We start from the raw sequence: 27,763 nt of genomic DNA, 5'->3' as shown, positions 1-27,763 counted from the left end.
AATGACAGTTTTTATTTCTCATATGCAGATTTAACTACAGTATTTGAATCTGAGTGTATGTGTAACATAGATTTTTGTTTTCATGATTAAAATAAGCTACATGATTTGGTTATTGTTGAACATAATGACAAGTCTGGAGTTTATACATTTTTGATGGTTTTAAAAATTACAGGTTGGGTTTGTAATTTACTTGTGAGATTAATATTAAATATTTTTATTGGGTATTATATAGGCTCTTTATAAACAGAGGCATGTTCACTATGAATTAATCTAATGCATATACTTTTTATATGGTAGAAGTCACCATTCAGAATCTTTAATCTGTTTACTACCAATGCTGAACTCTTAAGAGTACACCATAATTGTAGTAATTTGTTTTGATTTCTTAAAGAATCAGACTCGCAAAACTAATGCACACACCTTTCTACTACAAACTCTCCTTTATGCTGCTCCCATTTTCACCAACTTACACCCAGCCATACTCAAACACAGTGATAAAATAAAACAGCCACATTTGCTGTTGTCCTCCCTAACTCATCATATCACTGCTTTGCCTCTCAGCAACTGAACTGGCTTGAACTTCTCATAACTCTCAGCTGTACACATTTTTGCAGAATGTCCAGCTTTTCGCCTCATATTTTTGGTCTGTTCCTCATAAAATGTTTGTTTTTCTAGCAGATTGTTGAGGATTGAAGCCAGAAAATGACAGACATTTGGGTTTCAGACTTTATACCCTTCAGAAAATGCATGCTACTGAAAACATGTTGTTCTATCAGTTTCCTAAGTTTATAAGAGCAATATTAAAATATTTTCCCTATTTTTGGACCTTTGTCTTCCCATTATTTAGGGCTTTGTCCAGATTTCTTGTGACATGTATACCCCCACAACTGCTCTAATCCAGTGGTATGCACCTAGCTGCATGCTTCAATCTGAAGACAAAGGTATGACTGGTAAAACACAACTCATGACATCACTCACTGTTATGTCTCCAAACTGTGGAACAAAATTCTACCTGATCTAAAAGTTACCAGCAGCCTTAAAGCTCATTGCAAAGCACCTCATATCCCATCTCTAACAGCCCTAAATCTGCAAACGTATTTCTTCTCCAAGCTAATACCTCTGTATCAAAAAACTGTCAGCACTGATCTACTCTCCAGCATCTTCCATAAATACACATTTCTCAGAATCGTCTATAAAACTTTTCTCTTTACTGATGTTACCTTCTAGAGCCATTCTTTCTGTCAGAAACTGGTGGACTTGAACATCCACAGCATTTATTTTCCTCCAATGATTAAATGCTCAGAATTTTGAGAACATGTAAATACTTAAAGCCTTTTGTTAGCAATTCTATATGCAGTGGTCTCCAACCACCGGGCCATGGATCATTTGGTACCAGGCTGCCAGGCACGGAGTGAAATGAAAAAGTGAATGTGTGTATGTATGAGTGTGTGTGTCTGTCTGCGTGTGTGGGTGAATGTGTGCATGAAAGCAGAATTTATATGTGTGTGTGTGAAAGAAGAAGAGACTGTGTGCGTATGAGAGAGTGAACAGTCAGATCGATCAAGCCGTTATTTTACACTCACTAAACAATGCTTTTGCTCTTTAGTGAGTGTAAAAATAAAAGTAAAGGAAACTGAAAAAAAGTGTGTGTATGTTTCTGTCTGCATGTGTGAGTGAATGCATGCATGAAAGCAAAAGAGACTGTGTGTGTGTGTGTGTGTGTGTGTGTGTGTGTGTGTGTGTGTGTGTGTGTGTGTGTGTGTGTGTGTGTGTGTGTGTGATCGTGCGTGTGTGCGTGTGTGTGTGTGCGTGCGTGTGTGTGTGTGTGTCTGTGTGTGCATGTTTGTGTGTGTCTGTGTGTGTCTGTGTGTGTGTCTGTGTGGGTGTCTGCGTGTGTGTGTTTCTGTGTCTGTTTGTCTGTGTGCGGGTGTCTGTGTTTGGGTGTCTGTGTGTGCGTGTGTGTCTATGTGCAGGTGTGTATGTGTGTGTGTGTGTGTGTGTGTGTGTGTGTGTGTGTGTGTGTGTGTGTGTGTGTGTCTGTGTGTGTGTCTGTGTGTCTGTGTGTCTGTGTGTGTGTGTGTGTCTGTGTGCGTGGGTGTCTGTGTGTCTGTGTGCGTGGGTGTCTGTGTGTGCGTGGGTGTCTGTGTGCGTGGGTGTCTGTGTGCGTGGGTGTCTGTGTGTGCGTGGGTGTCTGTGTGCGTGGGTGTCTGTGTGCGTGGGTGTCTGTGTGCGTGGGTGTCTGTGTGTCTGGGTGTCTGTGTGCGTGGGTGTCTGTGTGTCTGTGTGCGTGGGTGTCTGTGTGTCTGTGTGCGTGGGTGTCTGTGTGTGGAGTGAGAGTAATCCCTGGCAGCAGCAATGAGGTTTGCATACCACTCAACCTATGCACAATAAATCTGGGCACATACCTCTCAACCTCTTAGACCAAGAAATCTGAACAAAGCCAAAAATAATGGGGGGACAAAGGCCCAACAATAGGGACACTTTTAAGTACCAATCTGACAAACTTAGAAAGTAGATAGAAGTACAGGTTTTGCATTGGCATATATTTTCTGAAGGGTGTGAAGTCTGAAACTCAACTGTCTGTCATTATTGTCTGACCTTAAACCTCAGTGACCTGCCAGTGATTTGCCAGAAAACAACTTTTTTATGAGAAAGACCAAAAATATGAGGCAAAAATCTAGGTATGACAGATCTGCCACATAACACAAGCACTCAGGTCACTCCAAGGCAAGTACAAATATGACTCGGTCATTGTCCATGCTGGTGTGAATGACCTGAGATGTACCTCCCTGGACTAGATGAAAAGAGACATAGAGGAGCTCTCGGAGCATGTAGCCCAGGCCGGTATGACCCTGACCTTGAGTAGCATCTTACCCTCACCAAGAATGATGCCACAATATGAAGACAAGATGATCAATTTCAACAATTGGCTTAAGTGTTGGTGTCATTCAAAGGGGATCCAATGCCGGTCAGCCTGGGATGACATGCTCGACAAGCCACGATGCTTCACTAGGGACGGCTTGCACCTGTCACCCCTGGGCTTTCGGATATTGGCAAAGGCTCTTGCTACCCCCATAGTGCCTTTTTTAGGCAAGGCTCAAAAGACAAACCCACCTTCATAGGTATCACAAGGGATAAGAAACTAAGAGTAATGCTACTCAATGCCAGAAGTCTAAACCTCAAGATGCACGCACTCGAAACTCTCCTTAACATGGAGAACATCGATATCTGTGAAGTAACAAAAACCTGGTTCAAAGCTCCCGAGAGCACCCCAGCACTACCAGGATGTCCTTCAAGGATGCATCTGCAGTCCTTACAACTGGGTTGTCCTGTCATCAGGAAGCCCTTCGGTCGGCCGGATTCCAAAGTCTGGGTCTGGCCTCGGCTGGTGTCGCACTTCACCCGACGTCATAGCTGCAGTTCTTCGGGTATAAAGGCATCAGCCGACGCCATTTTCCCCAGTCTTTCTTGCCGCGTGGCGCCCGAAGCAGAAGCTGTTCGCAAGTGCCGGTCGGTCAGATCCAGAGATTACTACTACCGAATACTACTTGAAGACTTCTAAAAGCTAAGTACCCCGTTGGGGACTCTTTCTTGCCTCAGCCGATGTCAGAAAAAGTTAATAACTGTTTAACTTGTGGGAAACAAATACCTCATAAAGATTTCCATTCTTACTGCTTACCTTGTTTAGGCCCAGACCACGACGTAGCAGCTTGTTTAGCCTGTGCTTCTTTCAACCGACGGACGCTTAGACGTCGGTCGGAGTTTGCTGAACAGTTTTTCGGCTCAGATTTTGCGTACATAATGCTGTCGGATCCTCCGACTTCACAAGTTGTTAAGAAACGATAAGAAAAGGACCGACACTCGCGGTCCGCGGTTTCGGCTGAAACCGCGGTTAAGCAAACCGCGAGTGTCTCGGCTTCGGCCGAAACCGAGCAAACGGTTCTAACTTCAGCCGAATCCATGACTACTACTGAGGCCCCTTCTAACCTGGTTGAGTCGGCCTCTGAAATTCTACCTGCTACTGTGGCTTCACAAGAATTATCGGACACCATCCCTTTGGATGTTTCAACCCCTGCACGTGGTGCTGCTAGGCCGCCTGCAGCCATGTCCATAAAGGCCTTTGCCAGGGCTAAATCAGCCAAAACTTCTAAGTCTGTGCCTGTTAAGCCCCCCTCACACAGGCCCAGTTCCAGTTCCCAAATGCTTACTCTGGCAGAGGATCTCATCTCTTTAATAAGGGGATCCCAACCTCACCCAGACAGGGCCTCTCAACCTCCTCCAGAAAAGAGACCTAGAGCAGAGCCCCCCTGAGCCAGTGTCCTCAGATGATTCTTCTGATGATTCAGACATTACAGACCATCCAGAGGCTCCTTTTTCTACTTATGAAGACTCTGATGCTGAGGAATCGATTCTTTCTGCATCTCCACCAGAGGAATTTTCCTTTGGGGAAACCTTACATGCCATGAGAGAGCAATTTCAATGGCAGGGTCAAGATTTCTCAGACTCAAGGAAAAGGCTTAGGACTTTTTTGCATTTACCACAACATAGGCCTTTAGCTATACCTCCAGTTCTTCCTGTTGTAGATGATGCATTTAATGATGCTTGCACTGCTCCTGACACTTTGCCTCCAGCCCCTGCTAAGCCCGATAGGTTCTACAGGGTCCCGGACACACATCATCATTTATACAAGGCTCCTTTTGCAGATCCGAGGCTATCTCCCAGGGGCCTAAGGCAGTAGCTTCAACCTCAGTTAAAACCCTCTCCCCTCTGAAAGGGAATCCAGGTCCTTAGAGATGGGGTAAAAAAGTATGCACCTCTGCTACTCTCTCAGCTAGGGCATTGAACTGTCAGTTTCATATGATCCAATACCAGGAGTTTATGCTTGATCAGTTAACTAAGAAACTGTCCTCTGATGATTCTTTAGATAAGAAATATGTTCTAGAAATGGTGCATAACATTCAGCAGGTTAGTAACCATTCTTTAAAATGTGGCTATGATGCACTGGAGGCTTCCTTTAGATCAGCCATGACTGGCACAGTTATAAGAAGGCATGCATGGTTGAAAGAACAGGTCTTGCCGGATCATGTTAAAGCAAAACTATTAGATGCTCCTATGGATAAGGTCAGTTTATTTGGTTCTCCTGCTCAGCAGGTACTGAAGAAAATGGAAGAGAAGGCAAAATCTGTACAAACAGTGAAAGATTTCTTACAGGTTCAGCCTCCAAGGTTTAGCAGGAACTGGCCTTCCAAAAATTGGTCCTTTCCAGACTCCTCTAAAACACAGAGAGGCAGGAATAGGCGTTCGAGAGGCAGAAATCAATCCAGAGGAGGTGCCTACAGGGGACGCCAGTGGCAAGGTAACAACCAGCGAGGCACAGACACAACTACTACCACTGCAACAGGACAATCACAGTGACTTGGCTCTGGCACCGCCTACCAGGGAACAAATTGCAGCACCCTTAGGCGGAAAGTTAGCCTTATTTTCAAAAAACTGGCACTATGTCACAAGAGACAAGTGGATTTTACAAACTATAGACGAAGGCTACAGGTTTCATTTCCATACTTTACCAGGAAAAAGAGGAATGCCAAACCTACCACCAAATCAAAAGACAGAAGCTCTAAAACAAATAGCTCAATTAGCAAAGATGAGAGCTGTGGAAAGGGTACCATCTATGGAACAAGGAAAGGGATTTTACTCCAGACTCTTCCTGGTACCAAGAAAAGAGAAAAATTGGAGGCCTATTCTCGACCTGTCCGCTTTAAACACATTCATCATTGTTCCAAAATTCAAAATGCTGACCCTACAGCAACTTCTTCCCATGCTGGGCAAGGAGTATTGGCTGGTAACTCTAGATCTCAAGGAGGCATACCTGCATCCCCATACGACCAAATTGCAGAAGATACCTCAGATTTCTTGCAGGATCAGAGCATTATCAATTCTCAGCATTGCCCTTTGGCTTATCTACTGCGCCCAGAGTGATCACGAAATGCCTGGCATCAGTAATCGCTCACTGCAGGCTTCAGGGAATCCAAATATATCCATACCTGGACGACTGCCTGATACAAGCGGACAACAAAACAAGCTAACAGAAGACTTACAAAGAGTCATTTGCTTACTGCAAGCCCTGGGATATACAGTCAATATAAAAAATCAAGACTGATACCATCCCAAAGAATAACCTTCTTAGGTGCAGAATTGGACACAGTAAAACAGATGGCATTCCTAACTGCAGAAAAACAAGAACAACTTCCTCTCTACTTCTTGGCATTAACAAAGCAGAACAAACTAACAGCAAGGAAAGTACTGCAGGCCTTGGGCTTCATGGCATCCTGCATAATCCTGGTCCCTCATGCCAGACTGCATATGAGAAAGCTACAGTGGTACCTGAAGAATTTATGGTCTCAACACAGGCACAGCCTAGAAACCGAAATACCACTAATCCCATGCCTGAAACAAGAGTTCCTATGGTGGGCTCAGGCATGCCAGTCAAATCCAGGTTTGCCCTTCCACAGCATTCAACCAAGCCAAACCATCACAACGGACGCCTCAGACCTCGGTTGGGGAGCCCACATGCTGGACAAGTGCATACAAGGCTTATGGACTCCAGATCAGCTGCACCTGCACATAAATCAAAAGGAAATGCTGGCAGTAAAACTAGCAATCCAGAATTTCAGACCATTCCTCCAAGAAGGGCAGTTGATGATAAGGACAGACAACACCACAGTCATGTGGTACATCAACAAACAGGGAGGCACTCATTCATACCCTCTATGCCGGATGGCACTGGACCTATGGAATATGGCTCTGAGCTACAACATTCAGCTACAAGCAATTTTTGTACCGGCAAAAGAAAACATCCTAGCAGACATATTAAGCAGAACTACCTCGGATGCTCACGAATGGATGCTACACCCGGACATCTTCAAGGTCATCACAAGGAAATGGGGACTGCCACAAATAGACCTATTCGCATCCCCACTCAATCACCAGCTCAAGAAATTCTGCACAAGGACGTACCACCCACTTGCTTGGAAGGTGGACTCTCTATCCTTCAGTTGGAAAGGCCTGACAGCATATGCATTCCCACCTCTTCCTTTGATGCACAAGGTGCTATTGAAAATCAGAGAGGAACATCCAAGGATCATTCTGATAGCTCCAGACTGGCCAAGACAACATTGGTACCCAGTACTGAGGAGCATGTCTCGGGGGCAAATGTGGACACTACCCCTGATTCCTTTGCTGTTAACTCAGAGCGGCTACAACACCCTGCATCCAAACCTGAAAACTCTGCAGCTGACTGCCTGGAACATTACATAAGAGCAACTAACCCAGATTTATCCCAAAGGGTTAAAGACATTATCCTTGAGGCCCACAGACCTTCAACGAGAAGGAACTATGCAGGAAAATGGAAAAGGTTTCTCATTTGGAGTCCTGAAAGGGGAAAAGATGTGTCAAAGGTAGACATTGCCAACATCCTGGAGTATTTGGCAGAGCTTTTCCATACAGGCCTGTCCTATTCCTCCATCAAGATACATGCATCAGCTATTTCTGCAGAATACAGCTTCGATCCTCCTGTCTTCTCGCATCCTCTACTCAGGCAGTTTCTGAGAGGAATTAAAAATGTAAAACTTCCTAGGAAACCACCAGTACCAGCATGGGACTTGAACTTTGTGCTAGAAAAGTTGACACTCCCCCCTTTCGAACCAGCAGCAACAGCAGATCTTCAACACCTATCCTGGAAAACTGCTTTTCTGCTGGCAATTACCTCAGCAAGAAGGGTTTCTGAGCTACAGCCTTTAATGGCAGTACAACCCTTCCTAATCTTCCATCAAGATAGAGTGTCCATGAGAACAAATCCTACATTTATGCCTAAGGTGGTATCCAGAGTGTCTTTAAACCAGGCTATCCACCTACCTACCTTCTTCCCCAATCCACAGAGCAGGGGGGAAAGACTCCTGCATACTTTGGATGTACATAGACAGTTGCGCTACTACCTGGACAGAACCAAGAGCAATAGAAAAACTGACCAGCTTCTGGTAGCATATGCAACAGGAAGGGAAGGAAAAGCAATTTCAAAACAGACAATCTCCAAGTGGATAGGAAATTGCATCAGATTCTGTTACTCCTACCATGGAAAGCAAACTCCACAGAACATAAGGCCTCATTCTACAAGGGCTACAGCCACTACCATAGCTTTCTTACGAGGAGTGGCTACCAAGGACATTATAGAGGCTGCTACTTGGACCTCCGTGCATACATTTGCCAAGCATTATAACTTACCTTTATACTCTAGATCCCGAGCAGGGTTTGCCACTGCTGTTTTGCAAGGGATCCTAACTACACCATAATTTCTTCTTCCTCCTCCCCTAGTTTGGCTATGGTATTCTACCCATTTGTAAGGACTGCAGATGCATCCTTGAAGGACATAGTACAGTTTTGTACCTACCATAAATGTAGATGTCCGAACAGGAATGCATCTGCAGTCAGGATTACCCACCCTCCTTCCCCTCTGTGGTATTCCTAGGGTATTTGCCCATCTAATAGCTAGCTGGGGGGGGATCTCTTATGGTGTATTTGTTTGTATATATGTACATACATGCTTATTTTTTGTGTTTGCCTTCTACTATTTGGAAACATTGGCATTTATCCAAAATTTAGCTATCCAAGAGGGCAACTGGCATCTGGGGCAAGAAACACTGAGGAAAATGGCGTCGGCTGATGCCTTTATACCCGAAGAACTGCAGCTATGACGTCGGGTGAAGTGCGACACCAGCCGAGGCCAGACCCAGACTTTGGAATCCGGCCGACCGAAGGGCTGCCTGACGACAGGACAACCCATTTGTAAGGACTGCAGATGCATTCCTGTTCGGACATCTACATTTATGGTAGGTACAAAACTGTACTTTATACCTCATACCATGCTTTTCGGCCCCAAAACTTGGACCGAACCACAAAAGGAGGGGGAGTATCAATATTCGTCAAAGATACCCACACCTCCGGGTTGGTGGCACAGCACGAAGCATCAGAGACTATCCATGTGCAACTAACTGTGGGTAAAACTGCCTTCCAGTTTATAGCCTGCTACAGACCACCCTCCCAAACACAGGAACCCCACTCTGCCTTCCTGAGAATACTGGAAAATATGAAGGTCTCTCCAAACACCATTATATTGAGCGACTTCAACTACCCAAACATAGACCTGGAGCATTACTCTAGCTCCAACACCCTAGCCCAAAGGTTCCTAGAATTTATAAACTCAAATGATATGGAACAACTTGTTACCACTCCCACAAGAGGGGAAAACGTACTGGACCTGATCATCACCAACATGGGGACACTATGCTCCAGACCAGAAGTGTATCCCTCACTGGTAAGATCAGACCATAAACTAATCTCACTGGATATTCACATCCTGACCCCACCCCCTGCCCAGAAAACCACAGTGAAAAACTTCTCTAAAGCAAATTTCACATGCCTCAAAACCGAGGAGAAATCCTTCAAAGCCCCCGGGCCTGTGGAAAATACGGCCCAGACCGCAGAATCCTTTATAAACGCATTCTATGAACACCTTCAGGGATGCATGGATCATGCAATCCCAAATAAAACCAAGACCCAATCCTCCAAAGGCAGACGTCCTGTCTGGTGGACCCCAGCCATAAACAAACTATACAATAGAAGGAGGAAGCTACTACATGATAGAGCAAAATCCCAAAAAGGGAAGGCATCTCTGATCAGTATTAGCAAAAAACTACGGGCACTCATAAAATCGTCTAAGGCCAGCTTTGAGAGAAAAATTGCACAGGACACTAAGGATAATCACAAGGCTTTCTTTAGTTATGTTAGGAACCTGGGTGGGAATTCCCAGATATGCTCAGAATTAGTCCAAAATGACAAAAAATACACCGAGCCCACAGACATTGCCAACATCCTAGCTGACAGGTTCAGTGCAAACTTCTCCCCCCCCCTCCCCACCAAAAGAGCAAATATCTATCCCAACAGAGTGCTGCCCCCCTGACATCTCAGATGCTCAGGTAAGAGCCACCCTCTCCAAAGCAAAAAACACCACAGCATCAATGGGACCAGATGGTGTCCCGGGCTGCGTCCTACATGAACTCCAAGAAGAGCTAAACCCAAACATAAAACTACTGTTCAGTCTTAGCCTTACTACAGGATATGTACCCAAAGAGTGGCGTACAGCAACAGTGGTCCCCCTCCACAAAGGTGGTGCCTCAACGATCGCCCCATAAGCCTGACTAGCTTGGTCTGCAAAGCTATGGAAAGGATCATCATGGACCTCATAAATAAAGATGTTTGGGACCTACAGACACTGGATCCTACCCAGTTTGGCTTTGTTAAGGGCAGATCCTGCCTCTTAAACCTGGTCGATTTCTTTGAAACAGTCACCAAGGCCATTGACGAGGGGAAGGTGGTCCACACAGCCTACCTGGACTTCGCAAAAGCCTTCGATACAATACCCCACTCAGGCATTATAGATAAGCTCACCAGCTTAAATATAAACCCCTATGTCACTAGATGGGTTGCAAACTGGCTCAAGGACAGAACCCACATGGTTAGAATTGCTGGAGCCATGTCAGACTCCAAACCGGTTACAAGTGGCATCCCACAAGGCTCAGTCCTGGGATCTCTCTTGTTCGGTATATATTTCTCGGTACAGGCCAACACAGAAGGACTGTGGCTGACCAAGTTCGCAGATGACTGCAAACTGGGCGCCATAATCAACTCTCCAGCCGACACAAGCATCCTCCAAAAGGGCCTCATAGAAACAGACAACTGGTGCCAGAGCCATGGCCTCAAGCTAAACGCCAAAAGTGTATAGTCATCCCCTTTGGCAAAAACAAAGTGCTCACAAATTACCACATAGGTGGTAATCCATTAAGTACAGAAGAAGTCATTAGGGACCTGGGGACCCAAGTTGATAGCAATCTCTCATTTGACAACCACGTGGCCAAAGTGGTTAGAAAAACATTTTATATAGCCCACCTAATCATGAAGGGATTCACATCTAGATCAGGGGAGGTCATCATGCCTCTTTACTCATCCCTCATCAGGCCCATAATTGAGTACAATGCCCCTTTTGGGATGTACCTTACCAGACACCTGTAGCAACTGGAAAGACCCCAAAAGTACCTCACCAAGAGGATCAAAGGGCTCAAACAGATGCCATATGCTGCCCGGTTAAAGAAACTCCAGCTCTACTTAGTGGCATACCGCCTGCTCAGAGGCGATCTGTGCCTGACGTATGAAGCCATGTCCAACCCGGAATTAATGGACATGCTGCACCTCAGAAAATCCAAATCCCATCGAGCTACGCTCGAGAGACTTGAACCTCAGCACTGAAATAAATAGGACATGCTGGAGGGACAGATTCATAACCCAGAGGCTCCCTTCACTCTGGAATAAAATCCCAGTCCAGGTTAGGCAGAGTCCCACATTGACTCTCTTCAAGAAGAATCTTGATGAGTGGATGGGAGATCGTAGGTTTACCCCGGCTATCATTTCTGTGTCACTGTTAGACAGAGGCACAGTATACTAACCTCAAAAAAAGGCATAGCAAAATTAATTTAAAATGGGTGGTGAAAGCCAAACATACTCTGGCTAGGCTTATAAATGCCCTAGGGCAGATAGCCTAGTATGAACCTATGAACCTATGAAATAATAGGGACATATTTCAAATACTGTTCTTATGAACTTAGAAAGTCAATAAGGTTGCCATTAAGTTTATGTACCTCTTGACCATAGTAGAATGATGTTATGCTGTTAAGCAGAATGTACACTTTGTTTTATTTTTTTTTGGTAAGTATTGCCAATTGTCTTTTTATTGTACTTGGAAGCTTTTCTCCCCAGGTCTCAGCTGAAAATGGATTTCTAGTCCAGTCGGGCCTCCCAGGTAAACAAATGTCAAACAAATAAATGTTATGCACTTTATTATACCCACATGATGGCTGGTCCATGGAAAATTGCTTTACATGAAACTGGTCCTTTGTGCAAAAAAGGTCGGAGACCGCTGCTATATGGTATACTGTAGTGACTGCATACATTTACATTCTGTGTATATACTGCTCATTTCTGGAAGCTTTACTGTACGAGTAACAGAAGGTTAGAAGTAGAAATACAAAAAATAGTGGAAACAGTAATTAGTGGGTGAAGAAGACCTAAGACAAAACAGAGATGCAGTTCCAGATGTTCTGTGTGGGCAGGGGGCATGCCTGACTTATAAGACTGTTGAGGGAAAACAGCCATTTTGTACCGCTGTGGGGGAAGTAGTGGATCTGTATCAAATGTGAGTTATAACCTGAAAAATAACTTTATCCTTTAGTCTATCTTTTCATGCCATTTCCCTAAACTGTTAGGTTTGAGGTCCTTGTGTAGCCATAACTGCACTGAATGTAGATCCATTTGAGAGTCATTACCTCTTGAAGAAGATCAGATTCTATTTGCCAGTTGTGTGACTGAATGAGTCAGAGTGTTTGGGGTCAGTTGTGAAACTGAGCTAAGCTCCTCAGCAGTGTCTTTAACTGCATGCCTAGTATTTCAAATACAAGGATCATGAGAGGATGAGAGTTAGAAGAACTGAACTTAATAGATTTGATGCCATCTAAGATCCATCAGTAAAAAAAAAAAAATAAAGGTATGACATGCTAGACAGATTTGTAAACTCTTGGAGTAAATTCAAGCAGCAAGATCTAGTTGTAAGAAGACAGTATGGGAAAGAGAGAAAAACACATGGGTGAAATATCAGGAGGAGGGGAATAAAGCATGAGAATGGATGGAGTGGCAGTGTACAGGACAAAATATTGGCTGACCAAAATCATACTGAGATTCCCTGGAGATCAGCCAAAAATGTCTTCTGTGCACCTCATTTTGTTTTGAAAGCTGTAACAAAAGATTGCCAGGCACATGACTACTTCATTCTACAGGGATAACACAAATCTTTTGACTACTTCCTTCAAAAAACTTCAAGCAAAGGAAATATCTGAAATGACAAACTTTATTTATTTTACATTTATTAACCGGGTAGTGTCCGGCTGGGCCAGTAGCCCATTTTCAGTGGAGACCTGGGGAGAAAAGCTTCATAACAATAGTAATAAAAACATTACAAAAAATTGCAAAGGTTTACAAAGAATATACAAAAAGTTTAACAGTTGCCAACAATCACAATTTACAAAAAGAGAATGTAAACAGAAAACATTACATTTCCTAGCACTACTACAGACAGTAATATAAAACTCATTAGATACATAACTAAAATAAACCACTGTGGTATTTTCATTTGGCAGAAGTAAGACAAGGAGAAGATAGCAGAAAAGAAACATTTGATTGACATGGAAAAACTAGCCAGGAGTATTACAAGAGCATAGCCATTGTTGAGTAAGATATTTCTTTAGGAGGAGTTTGAAGCTATGACTGTCTGTGCAGGATATTCAGGGGTATTAGGTTCCACTGTTTGGCTACTTTATAGGAGAAGAGATAGTCGCCAAAGTAATTTTGGGACCTCGTTACCTTGAGTATAAATTTATCAGATGATATAAAGGTCCTGGGGTTGGTATTTAGTTGCATTAGGTTGGAGAGTGCAGAGCAGTTTTCGGTGTGTGTAATGGAGTGGGGAGTCATGAGCTGATTGAGTGAGTGATAACAGATTGTGAAATTCAAGCCAGTGTAGTTTTTAAGAGCAAGGCAATGATGGGTCCTGTTGGATATATTAGCAGCAAATGTTGCTATTTTATAGCAGGAGTCAAGTAGACGTAAATCAGACATGTATAGGTTAGTGAAAATTTGAGAACAGTAGAGAAGAGTAGATAGGAAGAGGGATCTGGCTGTGACAAGTCTGACGTTTTGAGTGAGGCAAAGTTTGGACCTGTATAATGCACCAAGTTTGATGTGAACTTTTTTAATTGAGTGATATGTGTTTATCGAATGTTAGGTTGTTCTCTATTGTGACACCAGGTAGTTTTGTTTGGTTAACTGATATTATAGTGCCATTAGTATAGTAGATGGAGAAAGGATGTGGGTTTGTTTTAGATTTCCTGTTGGAGAAGATCATTAACTTTGTTTTGTTTGGGTTTATGATGAGTTGAAGTTCATTTAGGTAATTTTCAATAATTATAAATGATTTTTGCAGTTTATCCTGGAGTTCTTGAGGTGTGGGAGCAGCAGAGCAAATAATAGTAGTGTCGTCAGCATATTGAATGATAGAAGCAGATTTAGTGACAGTGTTTAGATTATTTGTGAACATAATAAAAAGGAGAGGCCCAAGGATGGAACTCTGAGGAACTCCAACAGAGACTGGGAGGAGAGTGGAGAGTTTATTATCCCATTTAGTTGCCTGTTGTCAGTTAGTAAGGTAGCTAAAGAACCAGTGAGAGCTGTAGAGTTGAGATCGAAAGAGGCTAGAATGTTTCTTAGTTGTTGGTGGGATACCATATCAAAAGCTTTGGACATGTCAAGGAATATAGTAGAGACTAGTTGTCCATTGTTTTTGAGGAGCTTGATGTAGTTAGTGAAACTTGTGAGGGCTGTGGAGGTGCCGTGCTGTGAACTAGATAAGAAGTTATTTGTAGTGAAGTGGTCTAGGAGCTGCTTATGGATGCATTTCTCTAAGATTTTGGCTAGGGGTAAGAGAATGGCAATGGGCCAATAATTAGAGAGATCTTTAGATGAGACTCCCTTGTGAAGGGGATGATGTGGGATATATTCCAGAGTATAGGGACATATTGTTCTGTGATGAATCGCTTGATTAGGATAGATACGGGATAGGCAATGGAGCTGGCAGCAGTTTTTAAGTAGTCAGTAGGGAGTTGGTCAGCTGCTAGACAGGCAGGTTTTAGTTTTGATATGAGTTTTTTGATACAAGAAGTGTGTATGGGTTTAAAAGTGATGTAGATGGGTTTAGAGTTACTGGAGGTAGACACTGTTAGTGGTTGGTTAGATTTCTTTTTTAAATGTGAGGTGATGGTTATGATGAAATGAGAGTTAAACTGGGATGGTAATCATTCAGTGCTCTTTGTTGTAGATGGTGCAGGGGTAAAGGTTTTGCCAGGTTTGAAGAGGTAGCTAATGTTTTGCCAAAACTTTGGGGGCTTATTTGTGTTTGTTGACAGGCTAGAAAATAAGATATTTTGTCAGATAGTTGTTTCTTAGTTAGATTTTTTAGTTGTTTGTAAGAGGTGAGGTTTTTTGAGGTTTTGGAGGTTTGATAAGTAGTCCAGGCTCTATCCCTTTGTTTAGTGAGAGATTTAGCGTATTTGGCTATCCAAGGTAGGTTTTGGCTTTGGAGCATATTTTTCTTGTTGGAGCGAGGTTATTAAGGATGTTGAGGAAGGTATCATTAAAATATTGTACAGCTGGGTCTAGGTGGAGTGATTTTAGAGGTGACCAGTTGCAGTTCTGAAATAGGGAATTTAAGATAGTAGGGGAAAGGTTTTTGTTGCAGATGTGTTTTGAAAATGACATTACAGGGGGGAGTAAATACATTTCCTTAGTAGAAACGTTAGGGAGTGATCACTGAGAGAATCGGGGCAGCACCCAACATGGTGGGCAAGGTTGGGCTTATTAGTTAGTATCCAGTCTAAAATAGATTATTTTTATTGTGTATATCAATTCTAGTGGGGGAGTTTACAGTTTGGGCGGAATTGAATTGATTGATAAAATTGGAGAGGTTGTCAGATGAGCAGGATAAGCCAGTCCAAGTTGAAATCGCCTAACACTATAATTTATTGGTTGAAAGTAGAGGATGTCCAGGATAGGAGACTTTCAATGGTAGGTATATTATTTCCTGGTAGTAGGTAGGAGGCAGTAATTATGATGGTTTTATGTGGATTTATTTCAAATCGGGTAGTTTCTGCTTCTAATGTATCTGATAGATCTGGGGGAGTATTTTGAGGAAAATGGATGGCTATCCATACCTTTACAAAAATTTAGCAGTTTGGATTACTGTTTGATGAACAGTATGAGGTTTGGCCAGATTATTTGTTGAGTTGTCTTGTAAATTCCATCATCACCTGGGTGCCCAACTCCCTCAAAACTGATTGTGTGCTTAGAACCTTATTATTAATGTGATAATTTGTGGGGACGTCACTCTCCCCAAAGGGTATGATGATGCATGTTTTGGCATTCAGTTTGAAGCCATGTTTCTGGCACCAGTCATTTGTTTGGGTGAGACCCTCTTGGAGGATGTCCACATCACTAGGGGAATTTATGACCGTGCTCAGCTTGCAGTCATCTGCAAACTTGGTCAGCCATAGCCCATTGGTTTTGGCCTGTACCTCCGAAAATTATATCCAAAACAGAGGCCCCAAGACCGATCCCTAGGGTACACCACTCTTTAAGGATCTACTGCCTGAGGTGGCTTCCCCTATTTTGACTAGGTGGGTTCTATCAGTGAGCCAGTTTGCTACCCATCCGGTAACATATGGATTGATACCTGGTTGAGAGAGTTTATCTATTGTACCTGAGTGGGGAATAGTATCGAAGGCTTTGGCCAGGTTTGGTGGTGTGCACATCTTCCCCTCGTCCATGGCTTTGGTGACTGTCTCAAAGAAGTTGACCAAATTTTATAGGCATGATCTCTCCTTGATGAAACCAAACTGTGTGGGATAGTGTTTGGAGGTTGCCAATGTACTTATTAATGAGGTCCATGATAATCCACTCCATGGCCTTGCAGAGCAGTCTAGCTAGGCTGATGGGTCTATAATTTCCTGTATCAGTGGACTTTCCACCTTTGTACAAAGGGATGATAGTGGCTGTCCTCCAGTTGGCTGGTACGAAGCCAGTACTCTGGGTTTGGTTGAATAGGGTGCCTAATGGTGCTGCAAGTTCCTGCCTGAATTCATGTAGGATGCAGCGTGGAATGTTATCTGGTCCCATGGAGGCTGTATTTTTTGCCTTTGAGAGGGCAGTTATGACTTGCTCCCTAGAGATAAGGGGGAGGGGGCAGGTGCTGGGGATGTCCTTATTTACTGATGGGATCAGAGGGGTGACGTTTATACTGAACCTGTCTGCCAAGCAGGTTGGCTATATCTACTGCATTTGTGTATGTGGTGTCCTTGACCACCAGTACTGAGCATACCCGAGTGCTTCCTTTGAGATTGCGGATGTATGTGAAGAAGGCCTTATGATTGTCTTTAGTAGATGTAGCCAGTTTGGGCTAGAAGTTTGCTGTGGAAGATTTCAGTAGTGCTCTTATTTGCTTGTTTAGGCTAAGGAGACATTGTTTGCAGTTAGGCACCTGCTCCTTCTTGGTCGTGGACAGCAAATATTTCCTTTTTATTATCGAGTTTATTTATTGCAGATGTCCACCAGATGGATTTACTCTTCCTTGAGGAGGAGGATTTTGTCCTGTTTGGTATTCCTGATTCCATGAAGCTGTATAAATGATAGTGTAGTACTTTTGTGTATGTTTGGACATATATGCCAGTTCCTGTGGAGGGGGATGGGGCTGTGAAGCTATTTATACCTTCCCTCAGGAGGTTATAATTAGCCTTGGAGAAAGTGTTTTTTTTTTTTTTTTATTTTTTTTTTAACCCTAGCTAGGTGGTGTCGGGGGAGATGGTGACTTTAAAAGTGATCGCTTTGTGGTCGGATCTTACCGGGGAGGATGACACTATAGAGATGCTGCAGTGGTTACTCATGTTGGTTAATATCAAGCTCAATATATCACCTCTTGTGGGGGTGTCAGCCAGCTGGTCCAAGGCATTTGCATTTACGCAATCAAGTAATCTCTGGTCATTTGTGTTTTGGCATGAGTAGTTCTTCCAGTCTATGGTTGGGTAGTTAAAGTTACCCAGGATCAGGGTAAAGGGTTGGATCTTGATAGATTAGAAGAGGTCCAGTTAGGTGTAGTGGGCATCTTGAGTCAGAGTTGGGGGCCTATAGCTAACTATGATTTGAATAGGGGGTTTGTCAGTGGTTAACTGCACCTGGAGTGTCTCCTGTGTGTCATACTGTCTGACCAGCCTGGAGGTGTGTATGTCTTGTAATATATGTTGCAGCACCACTTCCATTTGCTTTACTGCCCATGGTTTGGGGTCTGAATATATGACAGGATGAGTAACCTGGTATGGTTGTGGTGTTCTCAACAGCTTTGAACCAAGTTTCTGTGACTGCAGAAATGTCAGCATCTTCCAGGGTTATGAATGCTTGCAGTGAGTGCATTTTCATGTTTAGATTCTTGGCATTTAGCAGCATAGCCTTTAATTTGCATTTTGTTGAAATTTTCATGTTGGTAGTTTTGACTTCATGGCATTGCCTAAAAAAGGCACTATGGGAGAGGCAAGAGCATTTTCCAGAAGTCTGAAGCCCAAGGGAGACGGATGCAGGCCATCTCTGGCTATGCATTGTGGTCTGTCAGTCATGTCTTTCCAGGCTGTTAGGTACTGGATCCTCTTGGAATGACACCAGAAACTAAGCCAATTGTTAGTCATTCATTTTCAGTTTGTGTTGAGGCTTCATTCTGATTGACTGTAAAATGCTGCTTAAGGCTAGGAACATTCCTGCCTAGGACACACACTCAGCAAGATCAATCATGTCTCTCTTCATATAGTCCAGGGAGGTACAGATCAAGTAATTCAAGCCAATATGGACTATGACAGAGTCATAATAGTACCTGTTGAAAGACTTGAGTGCATGGGTGATATGGTGGATTCTGGCACCTGACAAACAACTAACCGTGACTTTCTCCTTATCTAGCCTGGTGAGAGTCTCTCACAATGGAGTCTCCTGTGATGAGTATGTTGGGTTTATGTTTAGGCCTTAGTGGCTGTGAGAGACAGGTGCGTGGACTATGTGTGGTGTGGTGGGCAGTGGAGTTCATGTGTGTTGCCTTGGAGGTCTCTTTTGCTTGGGTATATTTTTGGTGAGTATCTCTGCATGTGTGGGTGTGTGTTGTGTAGATGTGGGTGGTGTTTGAGATGTGGTGTTTGTGATGACAACTTTCTCAGATATACTGGCTTGTGAGGGAGAGAGCATAGACTCTAGATTCTTAATATAATTGCGTGTCTCTCAAATTGTGTTCCTAGGTGGTAGTAGCAGAGGGTTGTCCATGTACATGAAGCAGTTGTTACACTGTCTCAGGATGCCCATATCAAGCAGACTGGCAGGAGAAACCATAAGAAATTGTCCATCCATATTTGTCAGAATCTGATGGAGAAAGGCCATAGAGAGCTAAGCGGGTAAAGGGTGAAACGTCTAAGAGGCGTGCTACTAGGTGATCACTCAACTGCTACTAAGGGAAATTTGTAACTGGAATACCTCATAAGGTATTCAAGACTATCCCCTCTAGTTTGGATCTGTCCCTTTCCCAAAGGATCCCAGTGTCTGGGCCCTACTCTTGCTCCTTCAGGGCAGCCAGTGGCCAAACATCTTACACCGGCTCCTAATGAGGAGACCACCTCAGCTTCTGAGGCCTTCTCAGGGTATCCCACTGAGGAGGTGCACAAGAAGTGTACATGCAAAAGGAGGCACCTAGATTCTCCTTGAGAATCTGTCACAACTAATGCTGACTTTTATGAAGGAGAAGGTTCCCCTAGATCCCTCCTTTGAGGACTTCTCATTCAATGTAATCCTTGAGCTGCTTATACAGAAAAGGGAATGGTCATCACTTTAGTGAGTCTTTTGGTTAGGCTCATCTACTTCTTGAGTAGTTCACCTGCAGATGAGATGGTAGACCTGATCTCTACATGGGCATGGAAGTAGCTGGACACAGCTGAACCCATCTCCAGGAAACCATAGTCACTCCCAAAGATCATCCCCATTGTAGGATGGGACTGGCCATGGATTTCATGGTAGAGGTGACAGTCATCATGAAGGAACTAGAGGAACAAATTTCCTCCAAATTTCCTCTGTCCATCCACAAAACAGGGAGTCTAGTGCTTTGGACATCCCCTCTTCTGCTTTCTCAAAAAGGTAATTGGATTGTTTGGTACATGTTGCATGTTTTCAAAGAAACGTGAACAAAGAGAACTCCATATCTCCCCAAGGACTTTGCCTGCAGATCAAAGAAGTGCCACTGATGTGCAGCTAGCTACCCTCCATTCTTTGTCTAATGTGTGCTTCATCTCCTGTGCCTCAGGGGGTGCATCTACAGCAGAAGACATAGGGATATCCATTAGGAGACATGCTTGGATGAGGCTGTGCAACTACACAGAACATGTTAAGATGTCCTTTACAAATGCCCCTTATGATGAATCAGTGCTCTTCAGTCCTAATGTGAAGGACACAATCTCTAGAAGTGGAAAGGAAGCCAAATCCTTCCCTGCTATAGGGATCAAATTTTCCAGTTGTCACATTTTCCAACCCTCAAAGGACCGTCTCCAGGAAACAAAAAGGAGATAAAAAAAATTGGCACCACAAATCCCTGGAGTTTTCTACCCGAGACCTCTGGAGACAGATACCAACCCCAACACCCCAGACCTGTGGTAGAGAGGGGAAATCTTATAATGGAGATTGCCCTAGGGATAGAGATGGTCTGTAGAATCAAGGCTTCAGAAGTTCCTTCTCAGAAACCTTTTCAGCACTCCTGATGCCTGAATGCTGCACTCTGGAGGTGGTCGGGGGTTAGCTATCCCTGCATCCATCAACCTGGAACCCCCATTACTCAAGACAAATATGTGCAGAGGATAATAACCAGAGACTACTTCATCCTTTTTAACACCCCTCCTTTAGCCCCCAAAAGACTTTTGAATATTCCACCCTCCAGAAGTGAAGCATACTCTTTAGAAATAAGGAAGCTTCTAAACAATCACGTCATCGAAGAGGTCCCACCAGACCAAAGAGAATCTGAAATTTACTCAAGATTCTTTTTAGCACCAAAGAAAAACTGGAACTGAAGGCCAGATCTGGACCCAAGTTACCTGAACAGCTTTTTAAGAAAAATGAAATTTCAGACGGTCACAGTACAGTCTATTCTCCTTCTGCTAAGAGAGAGAGAGAGAAAATAATGAGTGGATGTGCTCAAAATGTCTTCAGCGTGCATACTACCACATAAAGATACAAAGACACTCCAGAAAGCATCTTTGTTTCTGGCTTTGAGTCAGTCTTTTTCATTTCAGAGCTGTGCCCTTTGGTCTCCACACAAACCCCTGAGTGTTCCCCAAGTGTATGACAGTAGAAGCAGCTTATTTCTGTCACTCTGATCTCCTATGAGGGGGACTCACCGATACTTGACCCCCAGAACTGCTTTGTTTGTTCCCTCCCATCCCCTTGATTGCAAAATTTTGACAGAAGTCATTGACAAAGATCACATTCATCCTCATTGCACCTTATTAGCCTTGACAAGTAGTATTTATTATTTTTATTTATTTACAATTTGTTGACAAGGAAAGTCCAACTAGGATAGAATCTATTTTCAGCAGAGGCCCAGGGAGAAATGCTGCAGATGCATGTATTTGGAATGTGGGAGGAAACCGGAATACCCAGAGGAAACCCACATGAATGCAGGGAGGACATGCAGACTCCACACAGAAGACACCTCAGCTGAGAATCAAACTGGGGACCCTCTTGCTGTGAGGTGGCAACATTAACAGCTTCACAACTGTAAAGGGTTCCTTTCCCCTTGCCTCTTCTAGTACACCCTCCCTGGGTGGTGGGTTAGGCACCAGATCTACTCTCACCTGTAATGGTTTGTCTCACCAGGATATTCACTGATGGCTAGATAGGCCAGGTTTTCATCGCCTGTTGTTCATTTTCTAACTTCTCAGAAACCATCTACTAAGATTTACAAAAGCAAATGAAAAAGGTTCAACATCTGGGTAGCAGAGAACAGTTTTGATCCTTGTTCAGCTCACCTTCCAGCAATCTTGGCATTTTCCTGGCCTATCTTTTCCAGAAAAGAGCACGCATTTCCCTATCAAAGTACAATTAGCAGTCAGATCTCCATTTCACATTATCAAGAATTGCACACCCATTACACCCTTAAGACTATCTAAAACTATGTGTTACACCCCTGGCATAGAGACCCAGTTCCTCCTTGGAATATTACCATTTTACTGCAAGTCCTGAGTAGCCCTCCATTCGAACCTGCTGCCAAGGTTAATTTAAATTTTTATCATGCTTGGTTGCTGTTACTTCTGCTAGGTGAATTTCTGAGTTCCATGCCTTGTCTTCAAAACCTCCACATATGATCTTTCACAAATCAGCGTGTGTTTGAGAACCAACCCTACTTTTCTTCTAGTGGTGACTTCAGAGTCCTCTGTCAAGCAATCCATAAATCTTTGTGTTTTTCCCAAAACTGTCAAACATTTGTGAAAGCCCATTATGTTTACTAGATGTTCACTGTCAGTTGATGTTGTTTACATTGTACCAGAACTTTCGGAAAAATGATCAGTTGTATCTGTCTCACTCTCTTGTCAAAATGGGAAAGGGAGTATCCAAAGTTGCACTCTCTTGTTGGTTGTCAGAGTGGATAAATTTGTTTACAGAAAAAAGGGTTTGTCTCTGCCTACATCCCCAAAAGCCCGTTCTACTAGATCAGTAGCTTCATTGACAGCTTTCTTTTCCAGAGGATCTTTCAGTAACATTTGTGCAGCTGCTACTTGGTCTAAGGTCCATACCTTCATTTCACATTATAAATTGGTCATGCAGTCTAATCAAGAGCATTTTTTTTTGGTTCAAGTATGCCAGAATATCCTTCTGTAAGACCATCCAAGTGTTAAGTAGCTGGGTACTCTGTCCCATATATTGAGGAACAGACAGAAAAGACATCAGCTATGAAAGATATGTTATCACCATAGTGATAGATCTGTGTTGTCTGTTTTCATCCTTCCTCACCTCCACACACCCATCTTCCCCTTTCCATGTGTCCTGTGGCATTTGACCTTTCTAGCTCCTGGACTACTCTGGTTGACTTAACTTTGGTTTCTAGAGGTTCCTTATCAAGACCTGTTTTTTTCTGTCTCTTACCTCTGTTTTAGTCGCTGTATACTTGCCTTTTGTTCCTGGGAGTAAACTCTGTCTGAGGTAGTTTGACTAATATGGAAATTATAGGTAATGAGAGAAGCCTGAGCACCAGATCCAAAAGTTTGAAAGTTATGAAGTCAGATCTGACTCTAATCTGAAGACTCATACATTGAGGAAGGATGGAAATGGTAAACACAGATCTATCAATATGGTGAGTACACAACTTTTGTTGTTACTGGATGTGAAAATATAAGGACATTTTAGAAACTGATAGTTATGATGTTTGTAATAGCTGTAGTTTTTCACTCTTAACAGACCCAAACCAAACCCGTTCAGATGATGAGTCAGAAAGGCAAGTTTAACATGGCCTTCATACCAGATATGCAGATGAAAATCCTTGAACTACCTTATGCTAATAAAGAGAAGAAAATGTTAATCGTTCTGCCCTTGGACATAAATGATGACACTAATGGACTTGAACTGGTAAGTTAATTACATTTTGACTGTAACTATTTTAAAAGTAAAGTTATGATTTAGTTATGTGTCTTATGCAAATTTGCATAGTGCTATAATTTGCTTATTTTTGTGTCTAGTTAATGCCACTTGAGAACTCAAGATGTTCTTCACATTTCACTGTTGCAGTCCTTACTTCTGGGATTTCCCACCACTGTAGCCCTTGGCCAGCCCAACTACCAGAGTAAATTTCTATCCTCCTCCTATGACTGGCAGATGCCGTTGACTGACATCAGTATGCCAGGGTATAAGTGGTGTCTGCCAATGTCATGACCTCAGTTCTTTCTTGCCTTTGGAGCCTGAAGTATCCAGTATGTGCATTGGCTGATCTGTGCTAAAGTGAATATTTCAGAAAGCTAAATACCCCGTTAGTGAATTCTTTCTTTTTCTAACTAATGTCAGAGAAAGTTAACAACTGCTTCTGTTGTGGTAAACAAATTCCACACTGGGATTTCCACACCCTCCGTGTTACTTGTTTGGTCCCTAAACATGATGTTCCCAACTGTCGTTTCTGCTCCTGATTCAACTCCTGAACTGTTCTGCATAGGGCAAACATTTTAGCTAGGTTTGTTAGCGAGTACTCTGAATCTCCGTGTGGGATTGCATCTCTTTCGCATACAGATCTCTATTTGCCTAAACACAAACAGCCTAAGCTCAGATACTCTGAAGCCCTTTCACAATCCGATAGCCTGCCAGGACTGGTTATCACAGATGTCAGAGAGACTCCTTTGCAGCCCCCTCACATGATCAAGGTGGCGGACAAGGCCTCTATTGAAACCCTTTCAGAGACCGTTGGAACCCTTTGACATCTACACCAGTTGTTGAATGCCGTTCGTCAATCAGGTCCAAGACCACTCTGCAGGCCTCAGCTTCTAGTGAACACAGTACTTCCATCAAACCTCAGAGGCATTCAGGTGTCCATGCTTCTGACAGCGACAGGCCTAAACAAAAAAACTACTCATAGGAAGTCTTCTTCTTTCATTCTAGCCCTTCCAGTTCCTATTCTCAGGCCTCTCAGCAAGATTTAGTTAAATTGGCATAGCAGACCCCCCCCCAGAATCTAGGAAAAGAGACCCAATGCCAGGGATTCCTACCAACCCCTTTGAGACTAGGTAGGACTCAGACCAAGATAGTTCAACCTTTGAAAAGGATCCCTTCTTGTTTCCTTTTCAGGAGTCTGTCTTAGAGGAAACCTTGCCTTCTGCCTAGCCCCCCCCCCGATCTGTCCTTTGCGGTGACTTTACACTCCCTTGGGGAAAACAAGTTTCATTGGCAAGAACAAGATTATACCCAATCCAAGAAAAGAGGGAATTTCGCCACCTACAAGAACTTAAAGCCCTGGCAGTTCCCCCTGTTTTGGTGATGGTTGATGATGATCTTCAAGAATCCTGTTTAAGACCAGACTCCTTCCTCCTGCAGCCAGAAAATCTGACAGATTCAACAGGGTTATGGCTTGGTTCTATTTTACATGATTAAAGCTTTACTTAATCGTATAAGCAAAGCTCGAACTTGTGATATCAAAACCGTAAGTTGTTAAACGGCCGATTTAACCCAGAGAAACACTTCCCTTGGCCGTTCTGTGGAGTATTCCCATTTCTCCAATTTGGAGGGATCTCGGAGTTGGAATATTTAGGCATGGGTGTGTGGGGGGGGGGGCGGCTTAGCCCCCCACTTGTTTTCGGATATAAAGTTTTTTTTTTTTGATTCGGCCAAGGGAAGTGTTTCCCTTGGTTGAACTGGCCATTTGACAAGTTTACCTGTCGATATTACAAGATCGAGCTTTAGTTATTCGGTTAACTAAAGCTTCAGTGTTGTAATATAGACACTATGGCTTCACATGAACACCTTTACAATAACCCTTCAGCAGACTCAGATTTTTGGTCTTGCACCCAAGAGTACCGCAGTCAGCTCATCCAAAAAATTTCCCAATGATATACAGGGTAGATCTCTTAATAGAGTTGGCAGATAGATTTGGCAAAAAAAGTATACTTATCTATGAGGGCATTGAACAACCAGTTCTACTTAAAACATCAGCAGACACTGCTGGAACAGATGAGGCAAAGGCTATTGACCATGGAAAATGAGGCTTTATCCAATGAACTGTTAGACATTTGCAGTTCCACTTCATAGGCAATCAAGCATTCCTTGCACTGTGGGTTTGATGCTTTGGAGGCTGCCAGCAGGGGTGCAGCCACTGGGTTTGTCATTAGGAGGCAATCATAGCTAAGGGAGCAAGACCTCCTGGAGCATGTAAAGTCCAAACATTTGGATGCTCCCTTGGATAAGAAGTGTCTCACCCTAAAGCAGTAGCTGTAGTCAAAAATTTTGAGGCAAGACCTAAGCCAAGTCAGACAGCCAAAACATTCTTGCAGGTGCAGCCCCCACGTTTCAACAGAAACTACCCCACTAAGCTCTGATCCTTTCCTTTCTGACCCAGAGCAGGCTAGGGAAAGGCCCACAGGAAAAGCGACCACAGTCAGTGCCATGGACTCAGACCAGGCCATTCATCTTGCCCAACACCAGGGACTTCCTCTACTCAGGTCCCTGGGAAGGAGCAGTCATCACTTTTTCATGGCACGTACCCATCCTATTCCCAACCCCCTTCCCTTGAAGAAAGACTGATAAAATTCAGACAATTTAGCCTTTTATCTATTCAGTCCTGCATCTTTTTACTGTCCTTTTCAGGGGACATCACCCTTCAATATCTTTTACCTATATCCTGCCCTAAGGTTTTCCTAGAGACTCCAGTCCTGAAACAGGTTTGTTCCCAGAAGGGACTCTAGCAGAGGATTACTGAGCCTTTACCAAGTTCCAAACTTTAACAATTTGCACCTTACATCTTTGACTGGTTCACTGCCCCTGGTCAGTCACTTAACACTCGGCCCCTCCCATTGCCTACTACTAATTGCTTCCTCCAGTTCACTAACATGGCTCTACATAGCTCAGACTTGGCTAACTCAGCCCTTACTTACTTTACAGGGAATCCACCATAACAGATCCAGAATCCAAAGCTCACTCTCAGAATATTGTTCTAGGGTGGGAGCATAGTAGATTCTACCCTTACTGCCTCCAGGCAGGGTGTCACCTCTGAGGCCAGGCGTGTATTATACACTTGTGATCCTTCCAATTTGGGAGGCAGTTATTGATGGATTCAAACTGCTCATGAGAGACCATACTTTTTGGATAAGGGGAATAGAACTGATGCCCCAGGGAAGCAGTTGTAAAGTCCAGCCCAAAGAAAGGCATGCCTTGTGTAATGGTCTCGTAAGGACATAACCTTACCCTTTAAAATACAATTTTCTCCTCACTTCACCTCTCCCATCCCCCCACCTCCCAAGTCAGACTACACATGAGGAGACCACAGTGGTATCCCTACTGTTTGTGGACCCAGCATTCACAAACACTGTATGCCAAGTAAGGCTGACACCTGGCCTAAGAAGCATTTGCACAGGGTATACCAAGAACTTCCATCTGATCCCAAGCCTTCCACTCTGCCATCAGTAATTTCAACTACTGATCCAAGGACTACTTGACTTGCATCCTTACTACAGTTTTTACACCAAGGAAGTGAATAAGCACATAGACAAAAAGGAGCTTCTGACAGCACAAAAGACTTCTCTATCTAGAGCAATAATCAAAACCAGGGGTGCTTTTCTTAGTCAGAGATTAGGACATGCACATATGGCACAAAAAACCTAGGGGAAAGCCCATTCTTGCCCTCACTGCTAAAATATGGGGATGGGGAACATTGTCCCCTCCAGCTGACTGTCTAGGGGATGGCTCTGGTGGCCTCAATATATCCCAGGTGTGCTCTACCTACTGGCAGACAAATCACCAGAAGCCTGTAGGCACCCTCAAGTGGCAGTTGCATTAGGAGATTTTTCTCAGCATAACAGAAGATTAGGGGAACCCCACACATGGAACTTCTCACCACCAGGGAAAGCACACAGTTGAAAAGTTGGCTCCAGCACAAACCCTCTTTCAGCCCGGGCTACAAACACCTAATCATTTTCATGGATAGAACTATTCATGCCTTACTTCCCAAGACTCTCTATAAATCACAGAAGAGCACCCAGGAACTTCCTTATAGCAACAGTTTTTGGCCAAATCTACTCTGATACTTTCTACTCCATAACCTACTTGCCAAGCCTCTCCCTATAAACTTGAAGCTTACCTCCTCTCTGTATCCATTATCCAGAAGGTTTCTCTGTCAGGGGAGCCTCCTCCTGTCTCTGTCACACTAGGTGCTAGTGCACTGACTTTGGGGATGGAGCACTGGGGATCCTGAGTACATATACCCCCCACCACCCCTTACTGCTGGTATTAGCATGTGCAGAAC

The 27,763-nt window shown here is 43.6% G+C and overlaps 1 protein-coding gene across 3 annotated transcripts in view; it reads left to right on the top strand.

Moving 5' to 3' along the window:
- The window catches only part of LOC122798124 (leukocyte elastase inhibitor-like), a 524,655-nt gene that overhangs the window by 461,776 nt on the left and 35,116 nt on the right, over positions 1–27,763 (top strand). For all 3 annotated transcript variants that reach the window (XM_044066821.1, XM_044066820.1, XM_044066822.1), the window contains exon 6: positions 23,227–23,394. In XM_044066821.1, the coding sequence (XP_043922756.1) occupies positions 23,227–23,394 (168 nt within the window). The remainder of the gene's footprint in view (positions 1–23,226; positions 23,395–27,763) is intronic.

Source organism: Protopterus annectens, chromosome 3.part1, assembly GCF_019279795.1.
Source record: "Protopterus annectens isolate FY-2018-M chromosome 3.part1, PAN1.0, whole genome shotgun sequence".
Lineage (NCBI taxonomy): Eukaryota > Metazoa > Chordata > Ceratodontiformes > Protopteridae > Protopterus > Protopterus annectens.
The sequence above is the reverse complement of the archived record's forward strand: the minus strand, read 5'-3'. Positions and strand labels throughout refer to the sequence as shown.